The sequence below is a fragment of the Sus scrofa genome, chromosome 6 (genome assembly GCF_054392235.1).
Source record: "Sus scrofa isolate SSC_HxYL_T2T_F1_AM1 chromosome 6, Sscrofa_HxYL_maternal_Yorkshire_Landrace_v2.0, whole genome shotgun sequence".
In the NCBI taxonomy this organism is placed as follows: Eukaryota; Metazoa; Chordata; class Mammalia; order Artiodactyla; family Suidae; genus Sus; species Sus scrofa.
The window spans coordinates 4,702,083-4,723,173 of NC_139388.1; the positions used below are offsets into that span (position 1 = coordinate 4,702,083).

The 21,091-nt window shown below is 54.7% G+C and overlaps 1 protein-coding gene across 1 annotated transcript in view; it reads right to left on the reverse strand.

Annotated features, from left to right (window-relative positions):
- Positions 1 to 414: 414 nt before the first annotated feature.
- CRISPLD2 (cysteine rich secretory protein LCCL domain containing 2) overlaps positions 415 to 21,091 on the reverse strand; it is a 63,136-nt gene continuing 42,459 nt past the window's right edge. The window contains exons 13-15 of the mRNA XM_021093723.2: positions 18,841 to 18,916; positions 12,753 to 12,886; positions 415 to 2,676 (exon numbers count right to left, since the gene is read on the reverse strand). Of these exons, the coding sequence (XP_020949382.2) occupies positions 2,622 to 2,676; positions 12,753 to 12,886; positions 18,841 to 18,916 (265 nt within the window). The 3' untranslated portion in view covers positions 415 to 2,621. The remainder of the gene's footprint in view (positions 2,677 to 12,752; positions 12,887 to 18,840; positions 18,917 to 21,091) is intronic.

A 21,091-nucleotide genomic window follows, 5' to 3' on the forward strand; every position in this document is an offset into this window, starting at 1 on the left:
CGTGAAGCTCTGGCCTCCGGAGCCGGGAGGAATTAAACCTCTGTGCTCCAAGCCCCCAGTCTGCGGGACCTCGTCCCGGCGGCCCGAGCCGAGGGGGACAGCGAGGGATGAGGGCTGTCACACTCACCGCTCAGGCTGAGGCGGGGGCCCGTGTCGCCGGGAGCCCATGAAGACGGCAGGTCTCAGACCTCGGCCCCCGCGGGACCGGAACCGGCGGCTCGACAAGCCCCGCCCCCAGGTGAGCCGCCTGCTCGAGGGTCCGGGCAGGTGGAAACACCCTGACAGTCGGCTTCCCCATCCTTGGGGGGCTGGTGTCAAGGAAATGACGCAACAGCGAAGAGCCTGGGGGCGGGGCTGCCCAAGTGTGATTCCTCGCACATGGTTCGGCTGTGTCCACAAAAGATGGGAAACGTGTTAGAAATCAAACCGGTTTTATTGAGACAACAGCAACGTGGTCCCTGTGGATGCGAAGCACACACACACTTTACAACAAACTCTTGTACGTAGGAAGTAGTAAAATACATCATTTTTCATAGAAAAAAGCACACACGTAAGCTGCGGGCTGAGTGAGCCTACAGACGGGATGAAAAAACTCAGAACACGATGGGGCGAAATGAGAAGGAAACCAACACTTGGCGGGGGGGGCAGGACCACGTGGGCCTGACGTGTCGTGTACATTAGAGGCGGTCCCTGACTTCAAGGGCTTATCATGTGCATCCCCGAAAGAAAAACGGTTCCAGTTTCACAATGTTTGTGAGGGTGAAAAAGGCAACGCGACCTGGTTCTGAGCGAGGGCCTGCGGCCCAGGACATGGGCCCGGGGAGTCTCCTTCAAAAGGACGGGGCCGACTGTCTTGGACGTTTCAGCTTCTCCCCCGAGACGGCCACTTGCAAAGCAAACCTACTGAAGTTCCCCCGGTCGGCCACTAATTCTAAAAACCCCACCTTGCAGTCTGGACGGGGCTGGTGACAGGCGACAGTCCATGGGCATAATACCAGCCTCCAGAAGCTTCCAAGGACTTAGATCCTTGGCGGGAGCTAGACACAACATCTGACGTTCTGACCAAATTCTTCCACACGGACGCTTGGAGTCGAACAGTCGGTGCCTGTGAATTACAACAAGCCCGCAACACACAGAGCAAAAACACAGGCCTGCGAGGTGCTGCCTGGTTGAGCTCAGAGTTTCCTTCTTTTACAAACTCCCTCAAAGGGGAAAGTGATTTTCCTTCGGTTTCTGCCCCAATGAGGGCTGAACTCAGACACCGCGGAGACTGAGCTCCCAGGCAGCGTGCCTCGTCCAGACCGTCTTAGTTTTTCGTCTTAACTTTCTGCTGGGGCTGTTTTGCCTTTGAAATGTTTTGATGGAGGGGGCCATCCAATTTGAAACCGGCCTTCACAAAAGTGATCCACTGGCCAGCCGGCTGGTGGAGGGAGGATTTTTTCGCCTTCTGCAAAGAAATGCAATTTACAAAAGGGTATTCTGTTTCACTGCGGGTTGTGGGTCTAGGCTCAGGAAGGCGCTTTCTACGGGGGTGGGAGCCAGGGAGCGCGGCGCGCCTCCGAGCCTCGGGAACGTCTGGCAAAAGACCTGTTCCACAAAAACAGGAAGAGAGAAGCCTTCTCGAGTGTTACCATCTTGTTGTTGTTACGCCGCAGGCTGGTTTCACAACCACAGGCTGCTCCTCTTCCCAGAGCTGCTAACCTCGGCGAGGAATGTCCTCAGGAATGAATCCATTCCTCCCGTTGCTCAGAAAATAGGTCACCCATGGACGGGGAATCGGCAGGCTCAATTGCCATTTTTTTAAAGGCAGCCACACAACTGCCCTTCTTTGGCTGTTCTTAGACATCTCAGTGGAACAGACCACAGAGACGAGGAGTTGGGGGGGAAAAAAAAAGGGGGGGGGCTTCCAACAGAATTGCTTGCCAAGCAGAGAGCCTGGGAGGAGACGCATCAACTGGTGTCAGGTGTGAGCCACGTGGGGAGGGGCGAGGAAGGGTCCTGGTTCATCGGTCCCCAGTGAGACCGAAGGTCACGGCAGCACGCAGACGGCCACGTGGACAAAGGGAAGCCCCAGACAAGGTACATCTGTGGCCTTACGGCTGAACTCGAAATAAACCAGCACTGCTGTGAATAGAACCAGCCCGCCCGCAGCAGGAGGGCGGCAGGACGGGAGCCAGGGCAGAGCCCCTGGTCCCGGCCCATTTGTCTGACCAGCAAACATTAAACCCATTTTTCTCCACTGGTAGGGACGGACTGTGTGTTTTTTTTAAATAGCTACCTTCGATTCCGTTCCCGGACCCCCGAGCGCTCTCCATACCGCCCCGATGCCTCGTGGCCCGAGCTCCGAATCCTTTACTCTCTCCATCCACAAAGGCCACGAGGGGCAGAGGGCCTCCTGGGGAGATCCCAGGGCTCAGCAGGACGGTCACCGGCTGTCGGCCCAGGACCCCGAGGAGGCTGCTTGTTTCTCCACCGCGAGGAGCTGAGACCCCAGCACCGGATGCCGCTCGGAAGGCGTTTCCTGACCCTCCACACCCCAGCCCACCCCCCGTACAAAATAAAAATAAAAAGCGAAACCCCAAAGCCCTCCGAAGATGCCCCTTCTCCGCGGCGCCCCAAGTTCACTGCCTGACGGCAAAGATCCGGAAGGCCTTTCCGTCGCGAGGGGTCCTCAGGCTGAAAAGGAAGGGAGAGGGGGTACGTTACCGAGCGATCATCTGCAGGGAGGGGCCCGGCCGGGCGGGGGGGGGGAGTGCTGGGTGTCCCCACGTCCCCGGGGTGGGGAGAACCACAGCCCAGAGACACTTCCCGAAGCTGCTGGGAGGGGAGCCCGCTCCAGCCAGGAGCCGCTGGCAACTCCCTTTTCCTCTGCAGACGGGCCTGGGTCTGGATGGAGGTCGGCGCTGCTGAGCTGTCTCTGTTAACGTGGAGTCTGCTGGGCCCCGTCTGTCTGCACTGAACCCAGGCTCCGGGACTTCTGCCTGGTTTTTGCTGCCACCTCTGAACCCAGCGAGTGGCCATCTGCTTGAGCAATTAATAGGGCGGCTTGAAACCTACACGGCACGGCCTGCCGTCGGGAACACGGGTGCGCCGATCCGGCTCGGCGTGTGTAAAGCGTGTTCTATATGCCTTGACCTGCCTTCCTTCGGAGGAGCCGTTAGGATCCCAGTGAGAAGTGAAGCGACTTCAGGCTCCCCCTGCCCCGTAAAAACCACCTTCTCAAGACAGAAGTCAAATCCTTCAGGTAACTGAAAACAGCCTTCTTGAGACAGAAGCTGCCGTGAAATGCACACTTGCAAAGCGTACAGTTCAGAGTTCCCGCTGTGGTGCAATGGGTTAGAAATCTGACTGCAGCAGCTCGGGGCACTACAGAGGTGCAGGTTTGCTCCCCAGCCCGGGGCACTGGGTAAAGGACCCAGCATTGCCACAGCTTCGGTGTAGGTTGCAGCCTCGGCCCAGATTCAGTTCCTGGCTGGGGAACTTCCATATGCCGAGGTGCAGCCATAAATAAATAAGGTATATGATTCAGTTTAGGAGGATGTGCCATCACCTGCACCATTCAGTTTTAGATCATTAGTCACCCCCAAAAGATCTTTTTTTTTTTTGGTTTTTAGGGCCACACCCACAGCATATGGAGGTTCTCAAGCTAGGGGTCCAATCAGAGCTATAGCCGCTGGCCTACACCACAGCCACAGCAATGCTAGATCTGAGCCGCATCTGCAACCCACACCACAGCTCCTGACAATGCCGGATCCTTAACCCACTGAGCGAGGCCAGGGATCGAACCTGCAACCTCATGGGTCCTAGTCGGATTCGTTTCTGCTGCGCCACGACGGGAACGCCTATGCCCGTTTACAATCAGTGCCCCTGCCCCCAGGCCCGGAAAATTTCTGCTTCTAGGGATTTGCCTCTTTTGGACATTTCACCTACATGGAGCCCCACGACGTGTGGCTTCCTGTGACTGGCTCCTGTCATCAGCATGATGTTTTTGATGTCTGTCCACATAGCGTGACGTGTTATTACTAAGCAGTACTCCGTGAGAGAGACAGCCTACGCATCCCTTGTTCCTTCCTCAGATGACGGACAGAGTCCTGCCACTTTCGCCAGTTATAAACAATGCTGCTAGGAACATGTGGGTGCAAGCTTTTGTGTGACAGTGTTTTCCATTCTTTTGCAGTATATACCTAAGAGTGGAATTACTGGCTTTGATGTTGCACGTACATTCAACGTTAAACAAACAACCAACCAACCACAAGAAAACCCTGCCAAACAGTTTTCCGAAGCAGCTGCACTGTTTTACGCTCCTGCCAGCGGTGCACGGGGGCCCCTGGGCTCTCCACAACCTTGTCAACATCTGTTTCTGTCCTACAGCTGCTGCAGTGGCCTCCTGTACAAAAAGCGGCTTCCTCATGCTTTTTATCCAACTGCATAGTACTCCACGGTACCAATCTATTTAGTTAACTGAGTCCTTACGGATGGTTATTTACGCTTCTCATCTTCTGCTTTTGGAAACGATGCTACAGCGAATGTGGGGCTGTATGCATCAGTGGGAGGGTACCTGGGAATAAGTCCCTGGGCGTGGAATTACGCGTCAAAGGACACGTGCATCTGTGACGTGGACCGCATGCCAGCCTGCTCTCTGGAAAGGTCGTCGATTCCAATTGACCACCCCCTCGACCGTGCACGAGGCCGCCTGCTCACCCCCGTCCTTGCCAGCACAGCCCCTTATGAAGCTTTCTGTTCTCAGCCAATCCAGACCAGGCGATGGCATGAAGACAGAGTTTCCGTTTGCATGTCACCCATCATGAATGACCTTGAGCACGAGAGGAACAGCCCAGAGTGATTTAGAACCACCCCTGCCTTTAGAGTCCCCCGCTGCCAGAGGGGCCCAGTTTGGAAACTGCCAGACGAGTCAGAGGGCCCTCGCCCCCGTGGGCCCCCGCCCCCCGACGGCTTGGCCAGTTCCCTCAGGGAGCGGGAACTGAATTCCTGGTTGTTCCTCCCCCATCCCCACCCACCGCATGGCAGCTCCAGGCTTTTGGCTACCCTGGGATTGAACTTTTGAAACGTCTATCAGATGGGAGCCCCTGGCAAGACGGGCTGTGAAGGAAAAGCCAAGAGCCCAGACACAGCAGAATGTTCAGCCGAGGCAGCTTCGTGCCAGCTGCTCCCCACGGACCCGCGGAGGGAGAAGGCGGCCGCGTGGGGGCTGGGGTTACCACGGCTGCCCTGCTGGTTTCTCAGATGCTCCGATCCCAGGGCCCCTCAGGCCCCTGGGATCCCAGGTTTCTCTGGATGCTCTGCCCAAATGAGTGGTCTGGGAGAACCACCCTGAGCCACGAGGCACTCAGCTATCCCAGCCGGGGGGCAAGCCTCCCTGCGCAAAACCACCACGGCTGGCGTCTCTGACTTACTGCTGGAAACTCTATGGACGGGGCCATGGGTACTCCCATCCTTGGGCCTCAAACAACCTGGGGACAAGGGCCCAGTCAGGCTGTCAGGGACCATCCAGACCCTAAGTTTCTGGAGGACCCACCCACTCCCACCAAGCATCCCCGGGGAACCAGGGGCTGCCTGGAAGGCAGGAGCAGGCCCCGCCCACTGGGTGTGCTTTCTTGACGCCTCAGAAGGTGTGCATCTGGCTACCACCTCCTGCCAGGTGTGGTCCCACCCACTGCCTCAGGCAAAAAACTCTCCCAGCTTTCCTGGCTCCAAAAAAGCCTATTGTTCCTGTGTCAAACCTTCACTCCAGTTCTCCCAGGAAAGTTGACAGGTGTGTGATGTGTCATGAAAAGCAAGTGGGATCTGATAAATTATCCAATAACCTCCCTTTCGAAATCTTGCCCTCTGGCTCTCCTCTTAGGTTAGTGTGTAGCTCCCACGCATGTGCAAGGACATGTAAATTGGCGTGGCATTTCGGGACAATTTTCACAGAAGATGTTGCGCAGTTGTCTGAAGGGGTATTAAAAATCCTACAACCTAAGCCGACTCTTTTGGAAAAAATAAAAACCATTAAAAAAAAAAACAAACCCACGAAGAGCGGAACTCGACCGTTCGACCGGTGTTTCTTATTATGTGTGGACCCCGGGTTGAGCGTCGGGGACGTGGACGAACAACCAGGAGGGGGTTCTTGCCTTCATGGAGCTCACAGTCTGGGGGTGGGAGAGAAACAGCTACATGTGCGTAAGAAGTCCCTTCAGAGAGCGCTGTGTCCCGGGAGGAAGAGCCACCTCTTCTTGGAGAGCAGCACAGGGTCAATCCATGGGCCCCAGGGGCGGCCGGAAAATTTTTAAAAGGTGCGTGTGCAGGTGCAGGCGTGGAACGCCCTCGGGGGCAGGGTTTAAACAGGAGCGGACACACCGCGCGTCACACGAGGCTGTTTAGCAGCTGTGCCTCCGCGAGCAAAGGGAAGTTACCTAAGAAAACCACCAAGAAAGCCCACGGGCTTGTGCAAAGATGTGCTTTACCGCGTGGTCTGTAACAGGAAAAGAAAAGACGGGAACAACCCGGACACCAGGCAGCGAGGTAAAGAAACCACCGTCTCCCTGCACAGAGGACCTGCGTGGAGCCACAGAGGTGGCACCGTGGCGTATGGGACACTGGCAGAGCCGGGGAGGCTCATCACCTGCTGCTGAAGGCACAGAATGCACAGAACGACGCAGGCAGACAGATGCCCCCCCCCCCTTTATAAAAACAAAACAAAAACCAAAATAGGAAATAAGCTGTTGTTGGGTAAAGAGGAAAAAACAAATCGGGAAGGAAATACACCAGAATGTTGACAGTGGCTGGTTCTGGCTGTGGGATTTTCTGTGATAGTAATTTCTAAAAATTAGTTTCACTAGTTCTTGACATTTCTCTAATCTTATAAAAAGCAGAGTTAAAAACGGAAGGAAGGGAGGGAGGGAAGGAGGGAAAACCAGCACAGAAGTCCCTGGAGAACTGAGGAAGAATCTGAGCTGCCCGGGCAGCTCCCGGGGTCCCCCTGGGCTGACCCAGCACAGGAGAACCCTTGATCTGCTTGAGGAGCTGTCACCGGCTCCGGGAAACAGTCAAGTGCTGCCGCCTTGGGCAGAGTCACCGCCGCAGCCCCATCAGTGAGTCCGGGCTCCCAGGCCGCAGCTGCGCCCTGCACACTCACGGCCGCACACAGACGCTGCCTCCATGCCTTCCAGAACCTCCCCCAGCCGTGCCTCAGCGCCCCCTCGGGATCTCTCGGCTGCTTCCCACTCCCCGAAAGGGAACCACGGCTCTGAGAGGGGCTGTGACTCGCCCCCAGCGGACCACCTGCTCCAGGCGCGGCGAGGATGGGCCTGCAGGTCTGTCAATGCTCCGGGGCCGTTATCCTTAGTGGACAGGCTGTGGCCACGCCACCCCTGAGGACCACACTGGCCAACCCCGCATCGCAGAGCAGGGTGGTCAGAGGCTGGGAGCCCCTCGGGAGGCAGGAGGCTGAAGGGCCATGAGGAGCTGCGACCTAGAGCCGAACCCCTGCCCGTGAGCATCGCTCCGAGAGGAAGTGACCACCGTGTCTGGCATCACGTGACATAGACTGGATTAAGTAGAGAGGAGGGCCGGCGATGCCAGGGGCTGGGTCGCCGTCCTGGCAGGGAGGGAGGAGTTGTCCACCAGCTGGCCGCTGACCCCACAGGGTCATGGAACCCAGCGACAAAAGGACGGCAGAAGAGGAATACGTGATTGCGCTTCCGACTTTTAAACGTGCACTGTCCTTTTTATTATTAAGAAATATCATTTATATGTATACATGTACATATTTGTATTTATATGTATACATGTCTGTTGCGTGTGTGTGTGTGTTCTGGCCACGCCCGCAGTATGTAGAAGTTCTGCGCGCAGGGATTGAACTCATGCCATAGCAGTGACAATGCCGGGTCCTTAACCCACTGAGCCACCAGGGAACTCCTATATATATATTTTTTTTAAAATAAAAATTCTACCTCTCGTCTCCCAGAGTCTTGCCCTCTACTGATCTTTCAGGAAAATTCAAGAGTCAGAAAGACATAGTTTCAGACCTTATCTGTGGACCTTGGGTTAAGCCATTTCTCTGAGCCTCAGTTCCCCCATCTGTAAAACAGGGTTCACAGAAGCACCCCCTCCTCGGGGACGCCGAAGAAGTGAAGGAGCTTATCCAGGGAACCATGTGGTCAGTGCTGCGGGTTTGGCAGGAGCTCACAGCCAGGAGCTGTGGACACCCACTGTTACCCCACTAGGTCTAAACCTCATTCTCCCGCCAGAAAAACGAGAACGCGCCTGGCATGCAGTGGGCACCCGCACGGCGATGAAGATGAACTAATTATCCACACGAGAGCCCAGCCGCCAACGAATTGTAAAAGCTCCTCATTGCATATCATGAAATACAAGACATTTTTTAGGGAATAAATTTGAGAGTGGTGTGTATAATACGATTTCCATTTTCATTTTTATGTGCATTGCCCAGAGGGGAAAAAAGGCCTGGAAATGCTATAAAGAAGCAATTAACAGAGGCTAATAGGATGCCAGCAGCAACCCTTCTCTTCCTAATCCCTAGACATATTATGTAAATAATAAGTGTGTATTTCTTTTCTAACAAATATCTTTAAAGTTACAAGTGTATCTTAGTGCAAGTTTCACCCAGACCCCTCTGGGCAGGGCTTGTGCCCCAAGCTCAGCTGCTTGTCTGTGGTAAGGAGTCGTACGTGCTGGTTACATGTCTGGGTGCTGGAGCAGGTAGCCCGAGTTCAGGTCCCAGCCCTGCCAGGTCTGGCTGGGTGACCTTGGGCACGTCGCTTAACCTCTCTGTGCCTCCCTTTCCTTGCTGACAAAATGAGAACTGTGGTCCCCGTCTCATGAGGCTGTTGGGAAGGTCAGATGAGCTGATGTGTGCACTGATCTTAGAGCCCCGGGGACTGGGGCGGGGGGTGGGGAGACAGCAGAGGAGACCAGCCCAGCCCTGACCAGCTGGCTTCGGGGAGAGGACAAATTCATTCCATCTGGAAATAACAGCTCAATGGTTTCTGCTTCTCAAAGTGTCTGGATGTGTCCAGAGATTTTTCCACACCCAACCCTTGAGACTCCCAGAGCTCCCAGGGGCTGGCGAGTGCCTGGAGTGCAGCTCACCCAAACAGAGACATGCTCTGGGCACAAACACCCACTGGGTCCCCCAGCCCTTACGAGAAAAGAAGAAGGCGAGTTTAGCATCAGTAATTTTTCCCTTCATACATATTGAAATGATAATGTTTTTGATATACTGTATCAAATAAAACAGACTCTAAAACTTCCCTTCTATTTCTTTTCACTGTGGCTACGAGAACTCGAGACTGTCCCGCATGTGGCTCACAGTAGGGCGTCCTGGCCATGACGCAGGAGACGGAGGCCTCTGAGGACAAGGATGTTTGTCCCCTGCCCCCGCTGTGGCCCTGGCCCCGAAGACGGTGCCCGGTACACAGGAGTGGCCCCATAAATGCTAGCTGGGTGAGTCTACTATTTGCGTGAAATTCCATCCACACATGTACCATCTACTTCTGTAAAAAGCTTATGTTTGTTCAAACCAAGTGCCCAAGAATGGTACCTGTCACTATTTGGGATATTTCCCAATCTCATTGTGAAACGTGTCTTCAAAAAGGGTCCTGGTCCAAGCAAAACTCCTGAACCGATTCTCATTCCCATGTCCAGCTTCCTCTCGAGAATATTCGGACAAACCCCGGCCCCGACATCGAAAGCTCTTCCGGACCCCTTTTCCCTCCTTTGCTTTATGGGCACGTGTGCAAGAGAGAGAGAAGGTGCCTGTCCGCTTACACTGCTCCACTTATCTTTCGAAACTTTCAGGAAATCCTCTTCTAGACAAAGACAATTGCTAAACCACAGCCACTTCAAAGCAGAACCAACCTGTGGCTCGTGACGTGAGAATTCTGTTCAGCGGGTTTTGTTTGTTTGGTTGGTTGGTTGAAGGATTCTCTAAATTTAGAGCACAGCTTGCTATGAACAGGTTGCTATGTGTCCACGTCTCCCTGGGGACCGCTGTGACCACTCTAGGGGACAGAGCACCCTCTGGACCCAGGCTGGGTTCCCATGGCTCCTAGTGGGAACGGGCTGTGGGCAAATTTCCCAGCCCTGGTCTTCATGCAGAGGGGCGCTGAGGTCCCATTTAAACAAGGGCAGGAGGGGGCATGGCCTGGCCTGGGGCATCCAGAAGTCTCTGCAGGAGCCACATCATGGAGGCACCTGTGCACAGTGCGATGGGGCCTGCGTGATGCACTCAGCTCCCAGCTCCTCCCTCCCCAGCAGCAATGCCTGTGCCCTTCTATTGCCACACTTTCTGCGCTGTCTGTCCTCCAGCTGGAGGAAGCCCTGCCAGGGCAGAGACGGGGCTGTGTGTCCCCTGCTGGGTTCCAGCTTCTGGGACATCACAAGGGCTCCCCAAGTGTATGAGCCTGATGGGTGAGCCACGTGGAAAGGACAAAAGGACAACTCCTGAAGGATGCTTTCTTCCTGTCCTGCGAGATAAGCCACAGGCCACTGACCCTCCGGGAAAAGAACAGAGCGTCCGGGTCTGCAGCGGGCCTCAGAGGTCACGTCAGTGCAGCGAGGGCTGGCACATCCATCCAACACCTACGACGGGCGCTGGGGGAGCGCTGTACACACAGTGGCTCATTCAGTCCTCCCAGCAGCCCTGACCAAGGACGGATCGGGGCGCGGGAAGGCTGTCTGTCTGAGGTCACCCAGGTGGCAAGCAGTGTGGCGGGGTCCCAATCGCCATTGGATCTCGCATGCCCGCCCGGTCGGGCCTCTTTCCTCTGCACGTGCAGGGCAGACTCTACCATCTTGGTGCCCGTGGACCCCACACGGGTCCCGGCTCCTGTGAACACGTCACAAATAACTGACCCCTCATCACGACGGATCAGAATCATGGGCAGCACTGCCTGCATGTGCTGGGACGTGGTCACCCTTGCCACACCCTCACAGTAGTGGCTGTCACCCTCCAGTGGGGGTCAGGCTCCCCGCCCCACCCCAAGGACAGATCCACACAGACTGCCTGGCCTGCTCCCCAAGTGTCTGGGGTGGGCTGGAGAATTCGCTTTTCTACCAAGTTCGTGGTTGATTCAGATGCTGCTGCTCTGGGAGCCTATTTGCAGACCCATCATTTTGTCACCAGCCCCAGGAGTGGGTGATATCATTCTCCCTCTGAAGGGGAGGAAACTGAGGCACAGAAAGGTTGGAAAACTCACCCAAACATGCTCACAGATTCCCACTCGGGAGACTCGGGGGCGGGGGGAGGTGGGAAGAGCTCGAGGAGGAAGGGAAGCCAAGACTCCACTCACTCACACCTTTCTGGAAGGTGCAGTGAGCACCAGCCACTTGGGGCCTGGGAGAGGCTGCCTAGAAGATGCAGCAGGCCTTCCGGACCCGCGGGCTCGGCGTCCACGAGCTCAGCATCCGCGCCGCCACAGGTTGGCTGGACCCACAGCTGTGGCGTCCGTGGCTGCGGAGCGCCCACTGTACTTTGCTGCTGTATGTACAGGACTGAGCATCTGTGGACCTGGGATCCTCGGGGGCGGGGGCAGGGCGGGGGGTGTTCTAAGAACCAAGGCTCCGCAGATACTGAGGGGCCTGCACTTAACTCTGCCAGCACATTGCCCGCGAGAGAACTACAGGGGGGAGGGGGCTTGACCCTGGGAAAGAAGGCGCTCTAGGGCACCCCCTCTTTGCCTGCTGCTCTCCCCAGACACCCCCCTGTGCCCCAGCCGTGGCGTGGGGTGGGGTGGGGGCCGCTGGGGTCTTCTCAAGGACCAGAGCGGCAGAGAGGACAAAGGCCGCCCTACTAGCCTCTCATCAGGACGGTTTTTCACTGCAAGGGGCACAGGGGGCTCCGCTGATGGGGGTCCTGGGATTTTGTTCCACCTGCGCCAGCAAAATTCCACCGAATCAGCGGCTTCAGTTCCCTCCCATTCATCACTGGAATTTCCCTTCATTAAGCTTTCCCCAACAGAGGCTGCAGACTCTGAAGAAGAAAACGCACAAGCTGTTACCTCCAGCTGTTCGTGTCTGCACAGCCCCCCTGGATTCCGTGTCACTTGATTCTGTGGGGTCCTCCCGTGCGGCGCCATCCTGAGGCTCAGAGCAGCCCGGGAGGACGGGAGGGTGGGCGCCGGGGCAGAGCTCCATGGAGCCCGGGAAGGGGGGCTTCAGGAGGCCTGGCACATGCTGTTGGTTTGGTTTGGGCCGTGCACACAGCCTGTGTGAGAGTCAGAGACCACAGGCACACCGAGGCCACAGGGCAGAAGTCAGAGCCTCAGGAGATCTGGTGGCTCAGGGCCACGTGCTGGCCGGAAGCGGAACCCGGGTCAGCGGGACTCCGCTCTTACTTATGCAGCGAAACGCAACCATATTTTGCCAGGGCTACATAAAACCAGTGTGTAACTGATCGCACTGCTTTGTGGGGGGCAGGGGGTGCACGTGCACACACAGAAAAAGGACCAGAGGGACACACAGCAAACAGCCCAGTAATGCCCCCGGGTGAGAGGTTCTGGATGGTGGTTCTCCTTTGGCCTTAGCTGATGTTTCTAAGCTGTCGACACCAAAACATGCACCAGTCAGAGAAGGTTCTTATTGTGAAAAAAGAAAGGAAGAGAAAAGAAAAGGCCTGTCCTGAGTGTCCGTTAAGAATGGCCGTTGACAGCTTCAAACAGCACCGTCTCTGGCCCTCCCCCAGTGCCCCCACTGGCCTCGGGCGTCGAGGGGCAGAGGACGTGGCCTACCTTTCAGACTGGACCCCGTTCCTGAGCGAGCCCGTGTAAGTCTTCTTTTTGTCCACAGGCATCACATCCACATAGCCCCCGCTGTCATTCTTGATGACTCCTGCGTGCACAGCTGTCTTACAGATGCTTGAGGTCTGGAAGCACAGGAAGAGCTGGGATCAAGGTCAAGGTCAGGTGCTGAGGGGATGCCGGCTGGGGTCAGCCGTGACTTGGTCTCCTGGTTGGTGGGGCGCTGACCACATCAGCCTCTAGGAGGTAACCACGGCTACCTTGATTTCTCGCTGGCCTCTTCAGGGAGACCTGGCCTCATCTATCCATTCATTCGTTTGTCCAATTTTTCAACAGATATTTTCTGAGCACCTACTATGTGCCGGGCACTGTATGAGATACAGGAGGGTTCAGCAGAGAACAAAATACAGACCCTACCTTAGTGGAGTCAAGGGAGACAGACAAACAAATACACAAATAAGGAAGCCAGGCTGCGAAGAAAACAAAACCAGATCATGAAATAACAATGACTGGTGGACGGGACCCTTTTAGAACAGTTCATAGGCTTTAGATGGCTCTCGGCGTGACATCTGAGCTCAGATCATAGTCGCAAAAAAGGAGCCACCCACAGCCATGGTGCCAAGCATCCCCGGCAGAGGGAGCAGCCTGTGCAAAGGCCCTGGGGTGGGAGTGAATGTGTCCTGTCTGAGGGATAGAAAGAGGGACCAGTGTGGCTGGAATAGAGTGAGTCAGGCAGAATGTGGCAGGAGCTGGGGAGAGGTGAGCAGGGACCAATGACGTGGGGCTGTGAGGGCTGCAGGGGAAGCTTGGGTTCATTCCAGGGGCAAAGGGAGCTGACAGACTTCAAGCAAGAGTAGGACGTGCTGTTTTCTAAAGTAATCAAATAGTCCAGTTCCTGGGTAATCAAGTCATCAAGTTAAACTGGGGTCTTAACTTATCCAACAGAAAAATGGTCCTCAGATTGGGTTGCCTGAGAGTAATTAATCCACATTTCTCAAAGTGGGGGAAACTCATTCAGGGGTGGGGTGGCTGGTGCTTGCTTCACCCTGACCTACGGACTCATGATCCACCCAGATGAGGGCCAGGTGCTTCTGATGCCCACTCAAGGTTGATAACCAGGTAGGTAACACCCTCCTGCCTCCTCCATGGCCCTTTCATCGGGTCTGGGCTAGGATCTGACACTGGCCTTGGCCCTGAGTCTCAGCCCTCCCTGCAGTTCACAGCCACCTGCAGCATCTTTACTTGGTGAGGATGTCTGCATTCCCTTGCCTTCCCCACCCCGCCAGATTCAGCTGCTCTGGGGTGAAGCCCGAGACTGAGTTATTTTAAACACTTGTTGGGCGATTGTCAGGAGCAGGCAGGGCTGCAGACATGGGGTGAGCTAGTCCATTTGTGAGGTTAACAGCGTCCTTCATGGTAGGCAGAGCTAACATTGACTCTGAGCTTATTAAATACCAGGGCCTGGGCTGCCTTTTGCTCGTCATCTCACTTAATCTTCAAACGCGATGGGTGACTCCTGTTATTCCCATTTTACAGGCCAGAAGGCATGGGCTCAACGAGGTTCAGTAGCATTGCCAAGACTCTACAGACAGTTAGTAGTTAATAGTAGAGATTCCAAATGAGATGTGGCTGCGTGCAAAGCCTCTGACGCTGTGATCGGCAGAAGAGTGGCCCCTGGAGAGGCCCAAATCCTAATCCCTGGAACCTGTGGATATGTGACCTGACACGGCACAAAGACTTTGCAGAGGAGACTAAGTTCAGGACCTGGAGACGGGAGAGGCTCCTCACAGCGTATGGTCGCTCTGCAGGAGGGCGGGTCTGGGCTCTGCTGTCTGTCAATGTCACCCCTCTGCTTGGCACCGGACCCAGAGGTCACCTGTGACGTGACTAAGGCCCCAGCCTCTGGTTAACTTTGTGAAGAAAGCAAGACAGCAAGGAGGACAGATCCCGCATGATTCTACTTGCAGGAGGCACAAAAGTAGTCAAATTTACAAAAACAGAAAGTAGACTTGTGGTTCCCAGGGGCTGGCAGAGGGCCGGGGGACGGGGAGCTGCTGCTCCCTGAGCACTGGGCTTAGATTTGCAAGATAAAAAACAGGAGGTCTTGAGCCCCACACCGTAAGTCCACCCAGCACTACCGTGCCGCGCCGTGCCGCACACTTAGAGGTGACTGAGAGTGCACACTCCCTGCTACGTGTGTTACAGAGCGAGCGTGCACAGCTGCATCCAAGCCCACGGGACAATGCCTCCCAGAGGGAACCCTCAAGAGGGGTTGGCACAGCCTCTGTCCCCAGCACAACCCTCCGAGTCCCTCTGTCTGTACCACCGTCCTCAGCCTGGCTGGGTCTGGGAGGTGTATCTTGAGTGGCCCTGTGAATGGGACACGCAGCTGATGGAGCAGGTTCCTGGCACCAGACAAGAGGGGACGGGCTGAGGAGGCTCTCTGAGAATCCCGACTCGAAATATCAACCAAGCAGACGCCCAGCACTGCTCAAAAACGGCAACATTCCTTCTCTGGGGAGCTGAAGGGAGCTAAAGGACCCTTCGACCCCCAGGTCACTCCAGACAAGGGGCTGGTTTTGCAGAAGAAGAAAAAGTTGCCTCACCGCAGAAGCCCCCGCCCCGGCCACTCCCTGGGAAGTCAACACGGCTGTTAAAAGGTGGGGAGTCTCCGAGCAGACGGGCTCCCTCCTGCTAAAGGTGGGAGAACTGGATTTCCCGGCTTCCACCACGGTTCCAAGGGTTTCATGTGCTGGACACAGCAACCGCCCAGTAACCGGCCAGGTAGGTGGTGTGATTATTATTACTGTTGTTAATATTATTATCCCCTCTTAACAGAGGTTAGATGACCTCCCCCAGTCCCTGGGCTGCCACCCAGAGCCGGGAGCTGCACACTGCTCCGCATGGGACAAGAGCAGCCTCTGAGGAGCTGTTGCGAAGGTGAGGCAGGATAAAGGGCTTGATGCCGGCGCGCCCCCCGAAACCGTTCCCGCAACGCTGGAGACCACAGAACGGCAGGACTCTGCGGAAGGCACATATCTACGGACGCAGAGTTAGTTCTAAAGTAGAGTCTCCTTCAAAGACAAGACGAATGACTTCTACATTGACCGTGTTATTCTAGAAACAGCTGCACTGTGTCCTCAGGAAAGCCCCTCTGATATCACTAAGACGATAATTACTGCCTATGCCTGTCCCTGCCCACTAACCCTGTCACCTTCCTCGAGCCCATTAGTAATAATCTCATCACCTTCCTTAATAAAAGCCGTGTGGGCTAAAGCCTGAGCGCCTTTGTTCTGGGGAACAGAGTGCCTCCTGGTCCCCCACTTTCTGGATGTGAGAGTCTTGTGTGTTCTGTTCTAGCTCTTCCAGGATCCCCTGTTTCCCTGCAGCACTGGACGCGGCGGAGACACGTCAGTTAATAAGCCAAACGCCACCACAACCCTCACTCTTGCCATCACCACGATCAAAAACTCTCAAGGGACTCTGTCTCTCGCCCAGTGGTCCTTAAAGGGTCCAGGCCAGGAGCATCGGCCCACCCAGGAACTTATTGGAAACACAGGCTCTCTGGCGCTACCCCGGACCCACGGCGTCAGAAACACTGGGGACGGCAGCCAGAACTCTGTTTGAACAAGCTCTCTGGGGATTCTGATGTGTGCACGAGGGTGAGAATTTATCCAGCCACCGAGGGAGGCAGGACAGGTAAGAAAACCGAGGTTCAGAGCAGGGCAAGGCTTGTCCACCTCCCACGACGGGTAAATGTCACAGCCGGGGCTTCAGTTTGCATCTTCTGACCCACTTAGTTCACAGGTTACACCCTGGTGCTTCTCCTGCCTGCAGCTCACCACAAAGTGTGCGATCTGCCAAGCAATGCACTCTGGGTGAACAGACAGGAACTGCAGGCACTATGAGGCCCTTCGAAGGTCTGGAGACAACTCTCCAAAAATAAATCTCTTAGCTAAACAGACATTTTCCAAAAGGCAGCATCATTTCCCAGAATACAGACTGACCTAGAAACCAAGGCCAGAAAAGAACTTCTGAAATGGAGGTAGTTCTCCTTCTCGCTCCCTTCCGTCCTCTCATTTTCTGAAGAGCTGTTTGAAGCCCTGACTACCGTATTTCTGTTTAGCCCTTCGACGCACACGAAATGAACAATTATCGTGTGCCAGGCCCTGACCTGAGCATGGTGCTTCCAAAAGCTTTAAACCCTCGTGAACAAGTTAGTTGGAGACTGTATGCAGGCTTCCACCAATGCGCCTGTTCACACCTGTGTGTTTCTGCGTGCAGGCACACTCAAGCAGGCAGAGCAGAGGCAGGAAAGAAGAGAGCCTCCGGCAAGACACACCCTCATCTGCGTCTCCCCTTTGCCCTGTACTAGCTCTGGGATTTGGGTAGGCTATTCTGAGACCTCACTTTCCTTCTCTGTAAGATGGACATAACAACACTTAGAGTTTTTAGGAACCTAAAACATAGCAAAAGGTAGTCTTATATTATTATTAAAATTTCATCAAGTTATCCTTGCATTTCTAATCTTTTTTTTGGGGGGGGGGAGCTTTATGTGTTTAGCTGCTCTGTTGTTTGGAGCATACAGATTTAATTTTCATATCTTCATAAAGTGTCCCTTTCGTGCTACAGGAAAATGAATTCTGTATTTAACTTTAAATTCCACTTTATCCCATAGCATTCTTGCCACTCCTGCTCTATTTGTTTCTTTGTATTTCACTAGAATCACTTTGTTCATCCCTTCTTATTTAAAGCAACTGAAAATCAAGTACACTGTCCTGGAGTTCCTGTCGTGGCTCAGTGGTTAACGAACCCAACTAGGAACCATGAGGTTGGGGGTTCGATCCCTGGCCTCACTCAGTGGGTTAAGGATTCGGCATTGCCGTGAGCTGTGGTGTAGGTCGTAGATGCAGCTCGGATCCCACATGGCTGTGGCTGTGGTGTAGGCCAGCAGTTACAACTCCAATTCGACCCCTAGCCTGGGAACCTCTGTAGGCTGAGGGTGCAGCCCTAAAAAGCCAAAAAAAAAAAAAAAAAAAAGTACTCTGTCCTTTAGTAGCAGATTTGGGTGCGAATATTTAGTATAACAATTGATTTATGTTATCCTGCTCTTTCACTAAAATTTTAGAACTCAATTTTGGCTCAACAGCTTTCAAGGAGAAAAAAATACTCATTAAAAGCAAAAGCAAAAAAGATGGGGAGAGGGAGTTGCTTTGACTTTGAAGAACTCAGTGACCTCACATTTCCAAGAACCCAGAATACATGACGGCAGATGGGGGCAAAGGTGAGGGGGTGGGGGAGCCACAAACATGCAGATGAGGAAAGGGTGAGTAAAGTCTTCCATGGGGATCTGCTGACTTCATCATGAACTCTTAGACCTAGGATGTTCCCTCGACTAGAAAATCCTAGCTCTGGCTCCTTCCACGGGGAGGCAAACGATTTGTCAAGGAGATCAAACAGCCTGCTGGGCAGAGCGGGGACCTCATTCCCATGCTCTGGGTCACCAGGGCCCTAACCCCTGGGCCACTGCCCACAGCAGCCTACGTTCTGTAGGGTTCACCGAAGAAAACCAGGCTGAAGCTTCCTCGCTAAAGCCAGGGGGGAAATGCAAGAACAGAATCCAGAATCACAAGAGCGCTTCTCAACAGGGACTAAGTGAAGGTAGTTCGCAGTTTCTCCTGCGTGCTGTTAGCTCTGTGTGTACAGAGCCCGAAAGCAATGCAGTGAGTCGGGTGGACCAACAGCTCTACAGGCGAGACGAGGGCCAGAAGGGTTATCACACATCTGAGGAAAGGACCTGTGTGGCGCATAGACGTCTTCACATGGAGCAAGTGTCAGCGGGGATGCGGGACTCAGTGCCCTAAACCCCGCGGTGGTGTGTGTGCGATGCGGCAGGTGCAGCCGCGTCTGCTCGCAGCAGCACAGGGGGACGGGAGCATGAATATCTCTGTCCACGGGTGACTAGGGCCCCGGGAGCCGAAACGAGCGGTCTCCACGTAGCCAGAGGCACGGGGATGGGACCTAGGATCCCCGCGTCCAGACCTTGGAACCTGGTTTCTGCAAAGGCCAGAATACTCACGTCGGCATAGATGTTGCTTCCAAACACGGGGGCCCAGTAGGACGGCTCATCTTTGCAGTAAGCTGGACAACGGACCCTGGAAGACAAGAAGCAGGGAGGGGCTGGTTCTAATCAGGGGACAACAGAACTTGTTGAGAAAAGCAGCTGGCCTGCTTTATTTCCCTGTCAGGATGAACGGCGACCCACTATCATACGGTTCACTCGCTAGGGAAGAAAAATACACGCTCCCATCCCAGGAGAGATGAGCACACTTCCGCCTCTCCTTCAAGTGCACTGGGAAGTTTAAATCCTCACGTGAGAAGATGGGGCGGGGGGGGGGGGTCTAAGAGGGGGGCGAGGCTCCAGGGGTGCTCCTCCTGTCTGGGGTGCTGGCCAGCTCACCGCTGGGCAGTTGCAGGGACTGCCATCTACAGACTTTTAGAGGCCACCTCCCGGCCTGGGGCGGAAAGGGTGGAGGGCCCTGACCTCGGTGACTCCCGGAATATTCCAGGGAGGGGGCGCTGATGACTGGGGCGGGAGGGCCAGCTCCCAGCCCTGTGGGTCACCTCGTCCCTGCCACCGGGCCTGCGGGGAGCACCTCACACTGGAAGGAGTGAGAGCTTCCCCCAAGAAGAGAGCTCTGCCTTTGGGGGGTGTAACAGTACCTCCCGGCTGGAGCCCAGGGACCCAGACACCTGCATGGTGGCCCGGAGCCCCGAGGCAGCGGCAGGGAGGGGGGAGGGCCGGCGGGGGGGGGCCCAGAGCCGCAGGGCCCGGGGGTGGGCAGCGGGCAGGGATGGCAAAGGGAAAGGGGGTGTGTCTGAGAGTTAAAAAAAAAAAAAAAAGAATGTGGGGAAGAACGTTCTTTCGTCCTGCTGGAACGGCAGACCAGAAACACATTTCGGAGACCAGCCGTATGTCACGTTTTCCTTCTAGAAATTTTTCCTTCTACGTCGTCGCTTCAATATTTGGGAAAATCTACCAAAGGGTTGTTTGCCAGTCTTGAAGGGCAGTGTGAGCCAGGGAGAAAGCCCGGGGGATGCGGGTTACAAAGGGGAGGAGCCGCCGTCCAGGCCCCTCCCCCCGGCATCCCGCCCCTCCCCCCTCAGCATCCCGCCCTGGGCTCTTCCGGCTCACACCTCGGGAGTGGCCAACCTGTTAGTTTAGTTTTGCTCTGTTAAAGTTTGTTGGAGTGTGGTTGCCGCATTGGTTTAAGGTTTACAGGAACATGGATCAGCAATGCATGTGTCCATTCTTTTTCCCACACAGCTTATAACAGACCATGGAGGAGGCCGCCCGGGCTCTACACCAGGTCCGTGTTAATCTACTGTTAGTTTTAAGGTCAGTCTTTCCCTTGGCTAACCCATGGGTCTGTAGGCCCAGTATATGACAAGACCCAGCTTTTGAGAGGCTCTAATAAGTGCTCCGCAGGCACCCCTTCTTTTGTTAGGAAGCGCTGTCCTCCAAAAGTCAGCAAAGGGCTGAGCAGGTGCGTAGGAACCCACGTGAGCCCTAGTCCTTAGACAAAGCGCCATATGTCTGCAGGAGAGAACGGCCCTGGGCCACACGACAGAATAAACAACCCCCGATTCAACCAACAACACAGGTGAATCGCAGAGCACCATGCAGGGTGAAAGGAGCCAGACCCAGACGGCTCTAGAAAAGGCACAATTGCAGGGACAGGAAGTAGCTCCGTGGTGAGCCGGGATACTCGGGGGAGTTGGGGGCGGGGAGGGACGGGACTACAGGGGAACTTGCGGGGTGAGGAAAACATTCCCTAGCTGGAATGGATAAAGAAGATATGGTACGCATGCACAGTGGAATACTACTTGGCCATAAAAAAGGATGAAGGATTGCCATTTGCAGCAACATGGATGGATCTAGAGATTAACATACTAACTGAAGTAAATCAGACAGAAAGGCAAGTATCATGTGATATCACTTATACATAAAATTTAAAAAATGACACAAATGAGCTTATCTATGGCACAGAAACAGACTCACAGACATAGAGAACAGACTGGTAGTTGCCAAGGGGGATGGGGTGTGGGGGAAAGATGGATTGGGGGTTTGGGATTATTAGATGCAAACTATTAATATATAATAAACAACAAGGTCCTACAGTAGAGCACAGGGAACTATATTCAATATCCTGTGATAAACCATCATGGAAAAGAATATATATACACACACACACTCAAGTTGTATACTTATGGTGGGTGGATTTTACTGTGTGTAAATCACACCTCAAAAAGGCTGGGTTTTAAAGACC